Source organism: Ambystoma mexicanum, chromosome 3q, assembly GCF_040938575.1.
Source record: "Ambystoma mexicanum isolate Mex_15411 chromosome 3q, UKY_AmexF1_1, whole genome shotgun sequence".
In the NCBI taxonomy this organism is placed as follows: Eukaryota; Metazoa; Chordata; class Amphibia; order Caudata; family Ambystomatidae; genus Ambystoma; species Ambystoma mexicanum.
The window spans coordinates 1083455231-1083473945 of record NC_090926.1 but is presented as its reverse complement, the minus strand read 5'-3'; the positions used below and the strand labels follow the sequence as shown (position 1 = coordinate 1083473945).

At 45.5% G+C, this 18715-nt stretch overlaps 1 protein-coding gene across 2 annotated transcripts in view; it reads right to left on the bottom strand.

Annotated features, from left to right (window-relative positions):
* Nucleotides 1-18715, bottom strand: part of LOC138583275 (zinc finger protein 436-like) — a 119717-nt gene that overhangs the window by 17694 nt on the left and 83308 nt on the right. For both annotated transcript variants that reach the window (XM_069655373.1, XM_069655374.1), the window contains exon 7: nt 10233-10331. In XM_069655373.1, coding sequence (XP_069511474.1) covers nt 10233-10331 — 99 coding nt within the window. The remainder of the gene's footprint in view (nt 1-10232; nt 10332-18715) is intronic.

Here is an 18715-nt window from a genome sequence, read left to right as displayed (position 1 = left end):
TGATATTACTCTCAAATATGACCAGACATTCAAGAATCGGCGAAAGCTTCCCAAATCTCAGTTAAACCCACAATCTCAACAGAATCTAATGGGATTGAAAGCTATAAGAATCAATGTTTTGTAGGGAGAGGGTTTCGTGCATACTGGATTTGTCCTAGATAGTGTCCTGTGATGTCTGCATTGCTGTGTTTGCTATTAAAGACGTTTCCAACTACTCCGTCTGGATTATTTGGAGAAATATATTTCAGTTTCGCAATTTTGTGGTGAATTTAGATATTTGTAAAAGTCATCTTTTGTTTATATACACATTTAAATATAACCACAAGTGAAGAAAAAATATCCTGGTTAAAAAATGCAACCATTTAAAGAGTGGGCAGGAAACACATTGTTGAAATTAATAACTGATGGTTGGAGCAAAAGAAAATTCTGAAAAAAATAATGTAAGATATAACCTGGGGCAAATAACTAAATCAAATTATATGAGAGAAATGATTATCATCAGCTGTTACAACTGCAAAACTACATTAATCATCAATGCTCAATTCTACATTAGCACTGGACACTCATGAAACAGAGCAAATCTATCAACAAATCAGTACTTCCTGACTTTCTACACACCCACAATATTCTGGTACTGGGTGGGAGAGGGTGTGTGTGTGCATATCTATGTATGTGTTGAACATTGTGAAGACCTCAGACTACCTTACAACATGGATCAAGCGTATACTAGGCTCCTACTTTGACCAGCATTTGGAAAATATTAATTGTGGATTCATTGTTTTCTATTGCATTTCTGCTTCTGCTACCTCATGAGCAATTTCTTTTTTAGTCAATTCTTCGGGCCTCCCAATGTCAATTGGCAACCCTTATCCTCCCTCCTGAACACCCTTTTTCTTTAGATGTAAAAGCGTAACGCTCTATTTGAGTCTAGTTTGTGCAACCTCTCTTCACGTTTGGATGGATGAGGAAGTTAAATCTCTGGCAGGTAATTTTTTGGGGACAGAAGAAACTAAGAGACCATCTTAGGAAGGAAGGTGGGTTGCACTTTGAGCATCACCTTGTCTTTAGAAAAAAACATGAAAGGCGGTTAGCAGGAACGAGCTTGCAGTTGGCTATAAATGCAGAGTTAAACGCCACCAAAAATTTACTTTGCCGCGTGAAGAGCCAAAGCGGCAAGAATGCATTGGTTCAAAAGGAGCTCCCATCAGGTAAGTCAATATGACATTTAAATTCCAGGCCGGAGCAAACAACCCGGTGAAAGTATTGGTAAGACCTTTAAGGTATTGCATCACAACTGCTGTATTGAAGTATGGAGTGCACTTAAAAATAGAAAAGGCATCCATGTAGCCCTTTACTGACTAGGTCTAAACGAAGGAAAAGTACTGTAGGTGTATTGCACAGGTAAGGGTCTATCTCCTTAGCTTTAAACTAGTTGCAAAATAATTTCCTAAAGCAAAGGTAAGTCACCTTCTTCGCTGGCCGTCTGCCCCAAAGCAACACCCCCACAATGTCTTTGGGAATGTGCCAATCTCTATCTCCACCTCCCAGGAACCATGCGTGAAGATTGAGGTTTTTGAGGTTTGGTTGGAGAAGCAGGCCTCTCTGAGGCATACTCCACCAAGGACAGCTGGCCATATTCAGAAGGTCTGAGTGCCACGTCTTCTTGGCCCAATCAGATTCATAGTCGTCTCAAACCTAGTCAGCCTCCTGAAGACATGAAGAATGTAGGGGACCGGTGGGAACTTCTACATAAGTGGAAAATTCCAATCTACCACAAATGTGTCCCCAGTACTACTCTCTGAGAAAATGCCCTGGAGCAGAACAGTTTACCTCTTCCTGTTGGAATAGGATGCAAAAGAATGCACTTGGGGTTACCCCACAGGGTGAAGAGGTTTCAAAGAAAGTCTTGGCACAACTTCAACTAGTGGGAGACCAAGCCCTGCCTGTTCAGAGTGTCCACCTTTGTGTTTTCCATATTCACTAGGTGGGCTACTGACAAGGAGATCCCATTCTGTAATGCCCAAAACCAAAGCCTCATTGCCTTCCTGCACAAAGTTATTGACGGTACACCCCCTATTTTGATAGAAAGTGTATAGCCACTGTATCGTCTGTCATTAACAGAACAGTCTTCACCTGTATCGAAGGCAAAAAGGCCATCAGTGCCAGAACCGGTACCCAGCCAGCACACAGCATTCCCTGCAAGGTTCTGCCCGCACGCTTCTAAGTGGGAAGTGCCAGAGAGTCTCTGAACAAAGAACAAGGCCGTTGCCTACAAGCACTCTCCACAGCTCTGGGCGGTCCGCCTTAAAGGACGGCATGAGCCCTGCGAAGAAGCTAGGAGGAGTGCCACAACAAGCATCAACCAGCGTCCATCTTTTAAGGACATTTTCAAGGCAGTCGAGCCCTCCAACCGCAAACTGACTGTTGTCACGCTGCAATCACTAAAGCCACCCGAGACCCATCCGAGACACCTCGACCAGCATTCCAGATCTGCCAACCAGCACAGAGACGATTCTTGACCCAGAACCAACGTGTATGCCAGCCTGCAGCCACCAGTCCAGACTTCCTTGCCAAACTGCCTGCCACCTGATACCCGCAGCTGTCTCCCATCTTGAACTCTGTCGCAGGAGCTGCAAAGCGTCCTGGAACAGACTTGACACTGTCCAGCATCAAGTTCATCTCAAGCACAATGTACACTGTGGTTCTTCTGTCCCTCTGGTCCTTATCCGAAGGCCCCTAGTGACATTTACAACCCCTTGCTCCCTTGGTGTCAGGTCCATGGGCATTGAGGCTTTTAAACTGTTTATTTAGATGGAGTTTGGGTTGAGTTCATAGTGTTTTTCTTAACTTCATTTAAGCCAGCTGCAGTTCTCCCAGACCAAGATGGTCTACTTCCTGCTCAGCACTGATTGGCTACAGTCAACTGTGATGTAACAGTGATGCAGTTTGGAACCTCAGGAGAGGTTCTAAACTGCCTTTCATTCAAGATCCCTAGGAGTGTGGTCACAGCGCTCAAGAGCTCCACTGAAAACTAAAGAAACCAAGAAAAGAAACCATAGAAGACACATTGCTAGGAAGATCTCTTCAGAAAGAGCCAAAGACTCATTTACTCAGATAAGTCACTGAGAAAGACTATTTATTAATACAGTTAAAGTCAAAGAGAATTGTATGTACAGTATGTATTCAAAGACTGAGGAAGAAAAGTTTTCAATAGGGATTGAGTTGTGTTTACTACAAGTTCTTCAAGTAGAATTATTTGTCTATTTTTGTTTACAAATGGAATTAACTTGTGCGCATCAGCTTTTCTGTTTTTAAAGTGAATGAAACGTTGTGCCAGATTGCGCGCGTGCTTTTTCCCTGAAGCATTGCAATGTTTTCTTACGCGTCGTGAATCCAGCCGCATTAGAGGTGTGGACCTAGCTACGTGCGCGTGTACGTGTAATAGAAGGCATTGCAAGTTATGGCGGACTGTTTAGCCTGAGCAGCTGTTTGGTTCAATACGGAAAATTCATTATTCCGTTGCTGATCTGTTCCCGTTTGCGCTTTTGTTTCCAGACGATCAGCTGAGGAGTCGGTTCGTCTTTTGTGTGCGCAGCGAGGAGGTTCCTGTTTATAATTAAGAATCTGGCGCAGGTAGACAGCGTTTTCTCACGTGGATCCAGCTCAGTGAAATAACTTTTCTTCAGTAAGTAGCAGTGCATTAAATGAAGATGTAGACTGTGTAGCATGTTAAGAAAAATCTCCAAAGAGCAGCTGCAGAGAATATTCCTCATGAAAAGGTGCAGAGTTTAATAATCTGATAAAGCAAATACAACAGTTAAGTCTTCCAGGCAATTCAGCACTGAAATAGTGACAGAGAATTTATAAAGTAGTTTGCTTGCCAGCAATTGAGCTGAACCTTGTAAAGAGACTCAAGTTAAGCAAAAAAACTATTTAATTGAAAGCTGATACTTAGGAACTAGAAAAAAGATGAGAAATGGAAGTTACATGCAAGAGAGCAACATTTTGCAAAAAGGCATAGAGAGTCAAGAAGGCAGAGCAGTAGCCTTTAACAGAGTACTTTGAAAATACAAATCCATTTAAATTGTCTGTAGGCAATTAGCAGAGGCTGTCAGGTAACAGAGGGAGCTGAGAAGAGTATAATTTATATACTGGTGTTATGTGATTAATGCTAACCAATGCTGTATTACTGCAGGGTATCCAGTGTTAGAGGACATCAAAGAGATTGAAGGGAACCAGAGGAGTCCTGACCGTTTGTTATTTTCTCCAAATCCCCTTTCCCCCAGTCTGGTCAACTCAATAGTTGTTACAATTAACTGTTGGGTGTACCGGTTTGGGGGGATTTGGTGGGCTATTTGTCTGCTTTACCGACTACTCTCCTGTCAGTATCCAGAGTGCATCCCTTTCCTTCGTGAAACTATCTGTCCTCTGTGTTCCCATATAGGGTGGGCTGTATTTTGTAGTGTGCTAGAACTGTCTGTTGTAATAATAATAAAGTAGATATTTTTATACAACCTTCACTGGACAGTCCCTTTTATCATTGGGTGATAACTGTATTTTCGCTGTGTTGCAACTAACCAATCCACGACCTTGCAGAGATAAGCTTGCCGTTCCGTCCACGTTACCAAAATTGGACAAGGAGGTTTATAATTTACTTGTGTTCCAATATTTTCAGATCCCTTCTGGTGAACTACAGGTGTGGGGCTGATTGATGGTTTAGAAACCGATGTTCATCCCTGGACCACTGGTGCCCCGTAAGTTGATTCGTCACAATCAGTGGTATTTGTTCTGGTGCGTTCCTCAGACCTACCAAAAAGGTATTCCCACTATCAATTTCTCTCTGCGGGTCCACCACTGGAGATCATGTGCGACCCTGCTCAGGACCTGAAGAAGGGTCAACATGTTGCCTGGGAACTGTGATCACTGATTCTGAGAGATCACTGAAGTAACCTTATTGTCAGTCAGGCCCCAACACCAGGAAAATGAGACCCAGCAACTGTACAAAGTCTAGGGCCGGCAGTGCATGAGTGTTCTGGAATTGCGTGACCTACTGCTGAATGTGCAGAGCTCTGCCCTCGGTATGGAAAGCTTTTCCTCTAGGAAGAGTCTAAGGTCCCTCCCATAAACTGGATCTTTTGCGAGGGTGTCACTTACAACTTTTTAAAGTTGGGGGAGAATCGCAGTTTGTGTAAGAAGTTGTAGATGTGGCAGAGATATCCCAAAGCCTGCTAAGGGGAGTAGCTCTGATCAGTGGTCGAAGTGTACGAAAAGAAGTAGTGGAGCTATGTTCCCTGCTGGCATGCCCCTGCTCCCCACAAACCCCATTGCCACAACCCGTCCCACACACAACACACCCCCCCAAACACTTGCACCTGCTGTTTAAGGGAACGTTCAGTGCAGTGCACTGAAAGTGAAGGTTTCAACTTCTTCCTACACTTTTATTTTAAAACAAAACCATTCTGGAACGGTTTCTTTTTAAAATAAAAGTATAGGAGCTGTACAAGCTAATTAAAAAAAGTATAGGAGTACCGCTCCTGACTGCTCCCGCTCCCTTCGACCACTGGCTCTGATCAGCTAATCGTCTAGGTAGGGGAAGAAGGGAACCCCCCCTCTCCTTAGACTGTCTGTTACCACCGACAGCGTCTTGGAGAAGACCCTCAGTGTAGAGGTTAGCCTGAAAGTTAGAACCTGAAACTGATAGTTGGTACTGCCAAACACAAACCACTGGTACTTCCTGTGCCTGCGATGTATGGACACATGAACATAAGCATTCTGGAGGTTGAGTGACACAAACCAATCTTGGAGCTCTAGGGCTTGGCAGATCTGTGTGAGCAGAATAGTCTATACAGAATAGTTTTCATATGGGATGAATCAAAAATCAATTATTTAAATTAATTTTATTGTGGAACTCATCTCCAAAAACATTTTAATATAACAGTGTGTTGGTCCTTCCTCAAAAAATAAGTATAGCAATTGTAAAAATGTTACACAACATTAAATCAGCACAAGCCCAGACTTTCTCAGTCAGAAAATCATGACACCAAACTAGTGCCTGTGGCTTCACCCCCTGCAGCTTGTAGCGTCAAACACCAACTGGAGAGTTTGGCATGCCACCAAGGGATGTCATTTCACCAAAATGCCAGGGGCAGCGGAAGTGACATCACACGACCCTTAATCGGTGATGACATCACAGGAAGTGATGTCATTTGACCCCACCCCGAAGTGATATCGTGGAAAGCAATGGAACAAGACCTTTCACCCGTTGACAAAACAGAACGTGGCATCACATAGCATTATACACGACGAAAAATATGGTTACGATATCACTATAATGTGATGTACATTTCATACAAGAATGGATCGCCATGATCAGTGTGTATAGGACCATATTACCAAATTACTGTGAATGCAAGCAGACGTCCATGACCAAATGATAATGATGTGTTATTATATAACACTTACGCTTAAGCGCTTTATATATAAAAATATACACCCAATATCACCCAACCTGTGTTAGTGCTCATTTATCGACCTCAGAAGGATGAAAGGCTGAGTTGAGGCGTTTAAGAACAGACTAAATCTTAGACTCACCCCCTGAAGTGTGCCTGAAATAAACCTTTAATGAGTCTAGCAATTATTGTATAGAATTCCAGAAAGACACGTTATTTAGTTTTCCTATTCTTTCTCATTTAGGGGTCAGTGCTGAAAGACTTGTGGCACTCCTGTTCTTATATCTCTTATTTTTTTTTAAGGGGTCTGAACAAGAAAGCCAGACACTCCAAAAGTAAAGACCCACATGAAGCTTACATTACAAAAAAAAAAAATATATATATATATATATATATTTTTTTTTTTTAGCGGTTGCAAGGGAGACCCCAGGGATCGCAGTTGCGACCTTTGGCGACCCGTAAATGATCTCCCTGATGCCACCTTCTTACCATCTGTAATCTCATCCCTGATCCCATTTTTCAATTCACCTTCTGTGATGTGCTCTGCTGCTTTCTATATTGATATCCCACACAGTGTGTGTTTATAATTACCTAAGGCACAAAAAGTACATATAGCATTCAATGCCATGCTACCAGAAGCCAAATATCTTTGCTAGTGCATCATACCTTTTGTCATTCCTGTCTGGGGGTAAAGATGGGTAGCTGCTTGCCTTTGTTCAAGACGTGGCAGCTTATAAATCCAGTTATTCAAGGCTGGGGTGTTTGGAAAGAAAGTCTGGATCTGTGTGAGCAGGCCTATACTTTCTAACCAGATCTTTATGCATAGCAGGTGCAGCACATTGCTTTTTCCATAGGTTCAAAGGTGTGTGTCTCAGAGATGCATCGAGGGGCACAACTGTTTTCTTAGGAGGCTCTTTATCTCAAATATCTGAACCGTCATATTGCATGATTTGTTTTAGGGGAGGCGTCCCCCCGTCCAGACTTCTGAAACCTTGGACCTTAGCCTTTTGTAAGATGCATTGGGATGAGCATAAGGGTCGGTTTGCGTAAGTCGACCTCCTGAGAGGTGTTGAGTCTACTAGCAACCTTTAAGTTGGACATTAATTCTACCATCCTTGATTCCTCCGATATTATTTTTATGGTATTTATTGAGCGTGGCCCTAGTTTCGAGAAGCAAAAGAGCACTTTATAGAGGTATACAACAATACAGATACATAAGGAGCGTTTTACAGAGGTGTACAACAGCACAGAGGCATAACGGAGCACGTTTTCAGTGGTAACAATAGAATAGATATACAGCAGGGGTAGAATACAGGTGCACCGGGTGGTAGAAGAGGGACTGGCGGAGTCTAGAGAGTCAGGTGGCACTATGGGCAACGTGATGGCCTAGGTGTTGAGGAGGAGAGACTGGGTCTTGAATTCTTTTCTGAATTGTAGGAGCTGGGGGCGAGTCTGATGCCGTCGGGGAGGAGGTTCAATAGTCTTGGAGCATAGGCAGAGGCGGCTTGTTTTCTGGTCCTTTCCTTTTTGCAGCAGTGGATTTCAAGTCTGCAGGTGTCCTGGCTTCTGGTGGTGCACAGTCTGCCGGAGATGCAGAGTTTCGCTGCGAGGTAGCTGGGTGACTTGAGGGCGACCGCCTTATAGATGATGCAGCAAAATATGAGCTCTTCTGGAGTGTTAGAGCTTTGAAAAGGTTCAAATCCAAAAGGAATTTGTCCACCGTCATCGTCGTAGATGGACTGGAATGTGACATCATAAAATGTGTCCTAGATTGTAGGGGATACATCGATGTTTAGGTAAAATCCATCCTTGAGGCCAACAGGTCCTTTGAAGTGGGAGCCAATGCAAGGAACTAAGAGGGGTTGCCAGCAGTCAATGGTGTTGACGCTGCTAGGAGGATCTTAGAGGCAGACTTTGTACATTAGCTTCTAGACACGCAGGATAGGTGCCTGTCAGCGTCCATGCTGGCTTTGTCAACTGCAGTGGAATCTGATTTTTTTTTTGTTTGGTCCTGAACCCAGAATCGATGGCTCTGCCTTACTTAATAAGTCCTACCTTTTAGGACACATTTCTTTCTGCTGAGGCAACTTTCAATAGGAAACATACTACAAGTTTGCTAGGTGAGGAGTCTGTCAAAGAAGAATGTCCATGCTTTCTCTTCTCCTTCTTAGAATAAGATGAAGTAGAATGATGATGGAAATCGCTTCTAAAGTGCAATCTTTTTCAATGTTCCTTTGCTCTCTTTCTGGGCCTCTACAGAGATGTCTCGGTGATCACAAAGCTCCTAACTTTAAAGGATTTTCTTTTCAAAGGGGTAGTACTTGGTGATTTGGAGATTGGGCATCCAAGAGCTAAGTTGGATGATCTCTCTTAAGGCCTTAGCTGTCATCAACTGGCTCAAACCGCAATCAGCGAGTTTACGCCTGGTACCGAGAAACCAGAGGCAGATCATGTAAATATCGGTGAGTGACATTTTTGCATCCGGAAGGTTTCGGAATAAACATTCTTGAAAGAAGGTTGAACATTTCAAAGTATGTCCGAATTTTTGAGGTGTGAAAAAAATGTATTGCGCAAAGAACTCAGGTCATGGTGCGAGCTACTTATACATATGCCGATGTCATGTGTAGCCTCAAAGAAGGGGCATCCCTCTGCTACAGCAGGAAGAATATATTTAAGATAAGGAATCTGTGGAAGGACACAATCCATTAGAATGTATGCAATAGCTCTCTTTATTTAGACTTACTTGATGACATTTATCAATTGATATCTCTTAAATTACCTTAGCTTCAAGGCAGGAATATGCATCTCCACTTTACTTATGTATGTACATCAACAATTCAATTTTAAGCCACCCCATTCTAACTAAACTACTCTGTAATGTCTACATGTGTTTTAACATATTGTGGGAATAAAAACAAATCCCATCTTTATTATTTATGCTCCACATAAAGGTGTCTATCCATCATTAGCCATATATATATTGGGCAGAATATTCCAAAATATGATATAAAAATGCTGTTCCTTGACAGTGCCTGCATTCTTCTTGCCTCATCAGCCCTATTTTTGTCTCCCAGAAACAAAACTGTATAAGTAGAGCTAGTGCATACATTGGGCCTTATTACAAGTCTGCCGTTCCGGAAATAAGGATGCCAGTAGCAACATACCGGCACCCTTTCCGGACAGGCAAACTACAACTGAGCATGTTGTTGTGCGTGGCAGGTCTGACCTGCTGGGCGCAACAGTCCTGGTAGGCACAGTTGTCACGGAAGCACCAGCACAGTTACTAACCTATAGGACTCCACGGGAATGGGGACAACATTTTCCAGCGCCTGACATCCTGGCCCGCCGGGACTTGTAATGTCGTGGTGGCACCGGGATATCAGGCAAGGAAACGGTGTTATAGTCCGGCGGCAAGGTTAAGTACAAAGTTAAGCAGAGCCTTAATTGGCATCTGGACATACAGGGAGAGGGTCTCATTGATAATGGCTTGTGGTACATAAATTCAAATCAAAGGCACAGGAAGGATCAATGTCACACCACTATGAAAGGCTGCTCACAAACATGTCTTATGTCAAAGAGAAAATCTGAGTCTAACCTGCACTTATATCTTGTTTTGTGGTCTACTAAATTGCTGACAACCCCCATGCAAAAAGATGAGGGGGGGGGCCACAAAATGGAACCCGTGCTTGAATTGGGACATATATAACACTACCGAGGGGTTATAACATAAAAACCAAGACACAAAGGTTGATCTCCCCCCCCCCAAGAAGCTAGTTTACTCACTAGTGTGGCTGCTGGTCAGGTCCTCCATATTCACACGTCCCTCGTCAGTGTCACAGGTCTCTGCTTCCTGTTTTATGATGAATGGAACAAACTCATACCCTGATATGAGCAAGAACAACATGTAATCATAATATTACAATATCCAGATATAGTTTTCATTGTATATTATTGAATGGAGAATATTCTATATGGAGAATAACAAAGTTACTCACCGCAGTGACTACCTTACTCCTAGTCCATAGTCACCTTTCCTCCATACTTGTGGGACAGTCCGTCCTTTGGGACGGGACCGGAGCACTTTTGTTAAAAAGCATCAAAATTAAAAATGTTGGAGTATAATTTTAAGATTCTCCATTCCTGGCATCGACCCCCCGCCACCCTGTCCAAGATGTTTCCTAATGTATCCCCCATGTGACCCAGGGCTTGCTCTGGCCGAGGCACGTGGTTCCACATGTGGTGGGAGTGTCCAATTATCCAGGTTTTTTGGGCGGAGCTGCTCAGCTGGATTAAGAGCATTCTCGGAACATGTCCCTCCCTACATCCCATGGAGATCCTTCTAGGTGTCCCCAAGCCTCAGAGTGAGGTGTTGCCCTTCTCTACAGTGACGGGGAGCTATGTTGAGGGCGGGTAGAATGGCCCTAGCACAGAAATGGAAAAGTCCTGAGACTCCAACGAAGACAGAGTTGCTTAATAAACTGTTGGCAATCTTTACGTATGAGAAACTTGCAGCGATAGCCAATGACAACATGTCCTCTTTTTTACAGGAATGGATGACTGTGCTGTTAAGTGCGGAATGTGAAGCCCTAAGACTCTAATCTTTTCGAGCTGTGACTTGGGTACGAGGGCGAGAGGGGGTGGTCTGTGCTTCATTGTGCCTCGTTCAGATGGGTGTTTGCCTGGGTCCCTACCGTTGGGGATGGGCTGTGGAAAAGTCTCATCTTGTTCAATTCCTTTGCTCTATCCTTTGTGCAAGTTTTGTGTATTGCTCATTGAACCTCATGTAGCTCTGTTTGGGGGGAGGGGGTCTTGGAGGGTGGGAGGTAGGGGAGGGGAGAGTAGGGAACACAATGTTTTATTTGTTGGTAATGTTTTGTGAGTTGGAATTCGAAATGCTCAATAAACACAAAGTGGAGAAAAAAAAATTGAAAATGTTATCCTCTTTTTACGCGGGGTACCGCAAGCGGCCATAACCCCGTCCTCCTGAGCTCCACCCCGCTTCGCCCTTCATTCCTTTTCTATCGCCAGGTCTGCGACCATTTAAGCAATAATAGAGGATACTTATTATAGGGGACGTTGGGTGGGCGTATGGAGGAGAGGGGACTGTGGACTAGGAGTAAGGTAGTACGGTGAGTAACTTTGTTAAACTCCTACGTTCCGTCCCCTTTCCTCCATACTTGTGGGAGATTACAAAGCACTCCTCACAGGTAATATGGTGGATGGAACTTCCCTACTGAAAAGGTTTTTAAGGACAGCCTGGCCGAATTGACCCTGGAGCTCAAGTCCAAGCAGTAATGCTTACAAAAAGCATATGGGGAAGCCCATGTAGCTGCCTTGGCAATGGTTTCCCCAGGGAACATATTTTTGGAAGGCAACAGCAGCCACTTTGCCACATACAAGATGCGCATGAATGCCCTTTGGAGGTTGAATGCCCTGAATGGTATACGCTTCTGAAATACAGGAGGCAATCCATTGGGAGATAGTAGCCTTTGAAGCAGGTTTCCCTTTCAGATCCCGAACGTAACAAAGAGTTGAGAGGAGCCCCTGAGTTCAGTTGTTCTGTCCAGATAGAACTTCAGAGCTTGTCTGACATTTAAATTGTGTAAAACTCTCTCGGCATCTGAGGTCGGATTTGGAAAAAAGACAGGTAATGATATAGACTGATTCAAATGAAAATCAGTCACTACTTTAGGAAGGAAGGAAGGCTGAGTGCGGAGCACAACCTTATCCTTATGGAAGGCAAGGGACGGATGTTCCACGGACAGAGCCTGAAGCTCACTTGCACAACTTGCCGAAGTCACTGCGATCAAAAAAGCACCCTTCCAAGAAAGGTACTTCAGATCCGTTGTAGCCATGGGTTCAAATGGTTTATGGCATAAGGCGGTCAGGACCACATTTAAATCCCACTTTGGATGAGGATTGCGTACAGGTGGAAAAAGATGTAATACACCTCCGAAATGCCTTTTGATGACTGGGTTTGTCAAAGAAAAGGAACAGGTTCAGTGGACAGGTAGGCGGCAATAGCCGAAAAGTAAGTCCTTCAAAACAGAACATGAATGCCTGAAGCGGCTAGATGAGAAAAACAAAAGGACAGTGTCAATCGTAGCATGTCTGGGGTCTAGCTGCTTAGCTAAACACCAGTGACAAAACCGGACAGATTAAACTGTGCTAGGGACTTGACTTCAGGTACCAGGCCGCCAAGCTGATTGATTGTGGGGAGGTGTGCCACATCTGCTGATTGCACTGGTGAAGCAGATTGGGAATCAACAGCAGTTTGATCGGAGGACAAATCGACAGATGCTGAAGTTCTGAAAACCAGAATCTGGCTGGCCACCAAGGAGCTATGAACAGGAGAGTGCATTTTGATGCATTCCTGAGCTTGCAGAGTGACCGATGAATCAGAGGAAGAGGCGGGAAGGCATATGCCCTCATGTTGTGCCACGGAATCTCAAGAGCATCCCCTAGAGAGGAGGCCCCGAGACCGTTTCTGGATGCATAACGAGGAAGTTTCCTGTTTGTAGCAGTCGCAAAAAGGTCCACTTCTGGAGTGCCCTAATTGGAGAAAGATGTTGGAGAGGACCTCCATGTTCAGTTCCCACTCGTAGCTGGCTGCTGTCTGTCGGCTGAGCGAGTCTGCATTCACATTGAATTGCCCCGGAATGTGTACCGCGAGCAGCCAAATGCTGTGCTGAATGGCCCATTCCCAAATCTGAATGGCAAGGTCTACAAGAGGTGGTGACTTGGTACCACCCTGCTTGTTGATATAAAACATTGACACCGAGTTATTTGTGCAGACGCGGACCACCCGGTTCATGATGGATGGCTGGAAAGCTTTTAGCACCAAAAATACAGCCAGGAGTTCCAAATAATTTATATGAAACTGCCTGTCCTGCGGCGTCCATAGAGCGGGAGATGATCCAGCGCCGCGCCCCACCCCAGAAGGGAGGAGTCCGTAGTAATCGTCACTTGTGGGCAGGGCTCCTGAAAAGAGGCCCCCACTGTAAGATTGTTGGTCGAGGACCACCATAGCAGGTCCGCCATCATGCAGGATGGAACTGGGATCATCTTGGAATCCGAGTCCGAAAGACTGGATGAAGAGTTGACAGGTGGCGATTAAATCCGCAATCCTGTCCGCCGTCAAATACACCCTGGAGCCGATCATGTTCCAACGGAAACCCAGGAAGATCAGTCCTTGGGAGACCGTCATGGAAGATTTCAACCAATTCACCGACAGCCCAAGATGGAACAGGAGCTGGAGGAGAGACTGGAGATTGCTCAAGGCCGTCAGAGGACAAGGGTTACGTAGGAGCCAATCGTCCAAGTACGGATATACATGAACACCCTGTAGCCGAAGGAAAGCTGCAATGACCGACATCATCTTCGTAAAGACGTGCAGCGCCGAGCTGAGACCAAACGGGAGCATGCAGTACTGGAAGTGCTCCCCTACCAGGGAGAACTGCAGATATTTTTGATGCAGCCTCCATATCAGGATGTGCATATACGCGTCCTGAAGGTCCAGTACACTGAGCCAGTCGCCCTTCCGAAGAGAGGACTTTATTTGGCAGGGTGTGATCATCTTGAATTTCTCTTGCGGGAAGAGAAGGTTGAACTGGGAAAGGTCAAGGATGGTGCGCAGGCCAGCCTGGTTAGGTTTGGGCACTGTGAACAGTCAAGAGTTGGAGCCCCTCCCTCTTGGTCCCCGAGGGGAACAGTTCCACCGACCTGAGGTCTAGAAGATTCTGAACCTTGGCTCCGAGGGAGAGTGTCCCGATCTGTTGGAAGGGAGGATTGAAGGGTGGGGTAGGGTCAAACGAAAGCCCGCCCGAGCGATGGACAAAGCCCACCGATCTTCGTGATGGTCTGCCACGCCTCCAGATGAGACGAGATTTGTCCTCCCACCGGAGTCTCGTGCGACCGACAAAAAATATTTCATTTTGCAGACTTGTCGGCAGGAAGACTACCTGCTCTTGGAGAGGAGGCTGATGGGCGAGAGAAAAACTGACCACGTTGCTGTTTTTGATGGGTGCCGCCAACTGGAGGTGCCAACATTGCGTGCCCGGCGGTCCTAGAACCCCCTGAAGCCAGAGTAGGATCGAGACTGAGACCCTGACCTCTGTGTATAAGGGGCCTTAGCTGGGACCTTTGCCAGGGCCGACAAAGATTTGGCGGTTTGGTTTGGGTGCTCGCCTTGGTCTTTGAAAGTCATCTGTAGATGAATGGAGAAATTCCTTGCCATCGAAGGGAAGGTCCAGAACTTTATCTTGCACCTCCTTTGAAAACTTTGTTGCTCGGCGGGAAGTGTCAATTCCCACCAACAGGCCTCAAGCTGAGGCATCCACATGATATACCGCGGCTTCCAGGAGATCTTGTGCCAACACCCTGGTGTCTGGCAAACCGGCATTGAAGTCGTCTAGCCTATCCGCAGGAATGCACTATTGGAAATCAGCCAACTCCTTCCACAGCTTCATATTAGCTGCTGCCAGGATCAGCTCGGTATTTCCTTGGCGAAGTTGCAGTGCTGAGTTGGCAAAGACTTTCTTGCCCAAGGAGTCTAAAATGTTGCCCTCCTTGGAGAGAATCTGAGCCGCAGCTGTAGAGGTCGCAGAGGCCGGCTTGGATTGAAGGGTGGCCGCAGCTACCACCGTCAAGGAAGGGAGCGGACAAGACGCCAAGGATATCTCCTCTGAGGTGTGAAGCCTGTAACGGGCGTCGATTCCATTATTAATATGGAGCCCATTGTGGGGCTTATCCCAGACCTTACGGGCCTCAGCCAAAACGTCCTTCTGGAGGAACAGGCCGTTGCGCTCTTGTGGTGACAAGGTGAACGCACCCGAAAGCACCCCTTCCTGCGGAGGGGGGGGGTCTCAGGTACTGGAATGTCGAGGAGGGCCATCATATCCAGAACCTAGTGATGGAATGCTCTGACAGAGCGGGGCTACTCATAATATCCTGATCTGCTTGAGGGTCATCCAGCGAATCAAGGTAGATTTCCTTGAAAAGACCCTTAAAGTACTCTTTCATAGGGTCAGAATGCATGAGCCTCTGATATTATAAAAATACATCCTCTGATGAAGGTTTAGGCGCTGGGGTAGGCAGAGGCCTCTCATAAGGGTCGTACCCCCACAAACGCAATGAGGAAGGTTGCCAGGAAGGCCCATCATCAATTGGGTCCGCATAGATCAGCACAGCAAAAGTAGTCGGAAGCGATACAGTATGTGACAGCGGCATCCGAGCACGCCAGTCGTAAGAAGGGCGGAACAGATTTTTACATTCCACCTGAGGTGAAAAAGGCTGCTCAGCCCCAAAACAAAGATTCCCAGCACCGCTGTCGAGAACAACATAGGTGTAAGGAAAGAATCCAAAATGGCTGCCATGGACCATGAGGGGTGGGCGGCCATTTTGTCGATGCCTGAAGATAACTGCGTCACATGTGCAGATGAGGCTGGTCAGGGGACTTAAGTAAAACCTTAGCCTTGACACAAGGATCCTCGGCAGAGCCGGTACTGGGAGGTCTCAGATGTTTACTTGACATCTTTAGAGGTAGCTCAAAAAATAGCCTCCAAAGGAGGAACATCATCAGAGCCGGGAACAAAGGAGTTACGGTGCATGACAGCCCTCTTTGCCCCCTCGACAGAACCGGTATCACCGCGACCTTGAGCGCGGGAAAGCTGAGGAATCACCCTTACAGGCAAGACCTTAGGGACGGGTCTCTCGGTTTTGTCGGTACTAACCTTAGCCTCACGAAGAGGAACCTTGGGTATAGTCCCGGTATGTGTAGCTCCCTGATGAGGGTCCTCAAGCCATGGCTTGGTACAGAAAGCTCCAGAAAAGGAGGCCTCATGGCAAACCCCAGTGTCTGAATGGAAAGCTCCAGAAACGGAGGCCTCGGAGTGAACCCCGGTGTTCAGAACCACAGATGAACTGGGCTGACGTTTAGCACCTGAAAAGTGAATCTCAGAACGTGTTACGGTCTAGGCAGGTCTGTTGTGGGAACCCTCGGAGAAAACTCTGGTACGCCTATTAGGCCTGCGAGGCAACTCAGGAGAAGCCCTGGTGGAAGAGCTGCTAGAGCCCCTCCCGGCCTGAGAAGACCCCGGGAAGGATTCCCCCGGCCCTGGCGCCCTAAATAGTAAAGAACTTACTGGGCAAGTCTTCTTTTTGTCGATGAATAGCTGAAGATGAGGTGGAGGAACACGCTGAAAGACGTCCTCCCACTGAAGAAGACATCGTTGGAGTGCCCGGACTGAAAGGGAATCGCAGTAGAAGCACAAATCCCAGCGATGATCCGGCCAGAGAGACTCCAAGCAGAGAGAATGGGGATCCGCCCTAGCGAAGTGGCGTTCGCATGAAGAACAGGACACAAATCCCAGATTCTCCGGCATAGACGGAGAACTAAGTGACCGCAGAACCGGAGCAGGGCAGAAGGCCAACGGGAACAAGAAAAAATTATTCCCGGTGATGCAAGTGCATCCAACAACATTTTCAATTTTGATGCTTTTTAACAAAAGTGCTCCGGTCCCATCCCGAAGGACGGAATGTGCCACAAGTATGGAGGAAAGGGGACGGGACGTAGGAGTATAATATTTTAAAACGTGTTGAGACTTAAACACTGCAATGTCAGTCACATGATTTTATTAAGAGATGAGGAAGTTAAAGGTCAGACAGGTAAAGGCAGATAAAAAACAGTTTTCAACCAAAAGGAAAATATAACCCTCCTTGGACAAATACTTGATCACCAAACAGTGTCCGATTAGATCCTTTTCTAACAAAGTTCATACAGGTTCCTCCAATCCCTCTCCAGGTTATTCACTTACGTGCACAACTTCACGCAGTCCTTTTTTTAGTTGTGGTTTGCTGCGAGTAGGATGTGACGACCTCCTATTATACCCTCACTCCTGGATTTATTGTTTGGCCTCTTAAACAGCACCCACAGCTAAATCCAACTTAACCAAGTCCTGCCTTCTCCTCCTGGGCCAGCATTATTTTGTCCCGCCTTCTCTTGCTATTCAAAAATGATGCACCACATGCTGGTTCTTTCTCCTACTATATCCTCAACCCATTCTCATCTGAGGCTCACCCTGATCCCCCTTTTCTCATGCATACCTGATTGGTTGGCCTGCCCCCTTAAGCTCCTCTTGGCATTTGCCTATTCATTCATGTTGGATGTCTTACTATTGACCCCAAGGGTTGGTCTCGAGAGGATAGCTTAGGGGCAACGTGCTTCCCTTGGAAGCAAGACGACACGGGGCAACACAGGTTGGAACCCCGGGTCCGCGGTTAGAAACCTCTGGGTATTAAGCACGTTATAAATAATCTATCATATCATATCATAACAGGGTTGGTATCTTTGGTTTTGGCGAACTAAGTAAGAGGAGCATGGTCAATAGGTAGCATGAATTGGTGACAGTTAATATTTAAGCGAGTCAATGACCCACTTAATGGCCAAATATTCAAGCTCAATAGTGGCATAATTCTTTTAACATGGATGGAGCTTCCAGCTATTTAACTTGTGAAAGTTCCGCCCAAAGACCCACCCAGGAAGCATCAGTTTAATAGGGGGTCACTGAAGTGTTGGGCATTATAAAGAGGGGCGGATGTCATACGTCATGGCCTATTAAAATTCTTTCATTTGAAATGGTCCACGGTGATGCTAATCTAATCACAAAATTCATGTACTAGTAAAAATGGCTTTATTCAGATTTTTTTAAACAGTAGAATGGGAAAACATGAATCTAATTCAATTAATAAAACAATATATCAAGTCACAATAAATAGATTTACAAAGTACTCACTAACATTATTTTCCTTTTTGAAGAAAACTGCTCTTGATTGTGTTATTGTTGGTCACCAATAACAGAGTGGGCCTCAGCACATCATTGTACACTCTTAGAGAGGAAGAGGTGTATAATGCATTCCTTTTATACATTATTTTAAAAGGGCAAATCAATTCTGCTGCTGTCACATATAGCTTCCCTTGATAAAGCATGCCTGCCTAGGATGTTAACTTATACGAATGACCGAGCAATACAATATTTATGTATGCCAATGCTATTATCCTGCATTCTGGGGATTTTAAGATTTATCTATTTGCCACGGCACTTTAACCTCGATATAGCGCTCAAATTATGGTCGTTAATTTACATTTTCCCAGTACACAACCGGTAGATAAGCAGCACAACACATGCATAACTTAAAATAGTAGAGGGAATCTCTGATGATGTGTACACTGTATTACACATGCTGGTTATCAGGAGCAGATCATATGT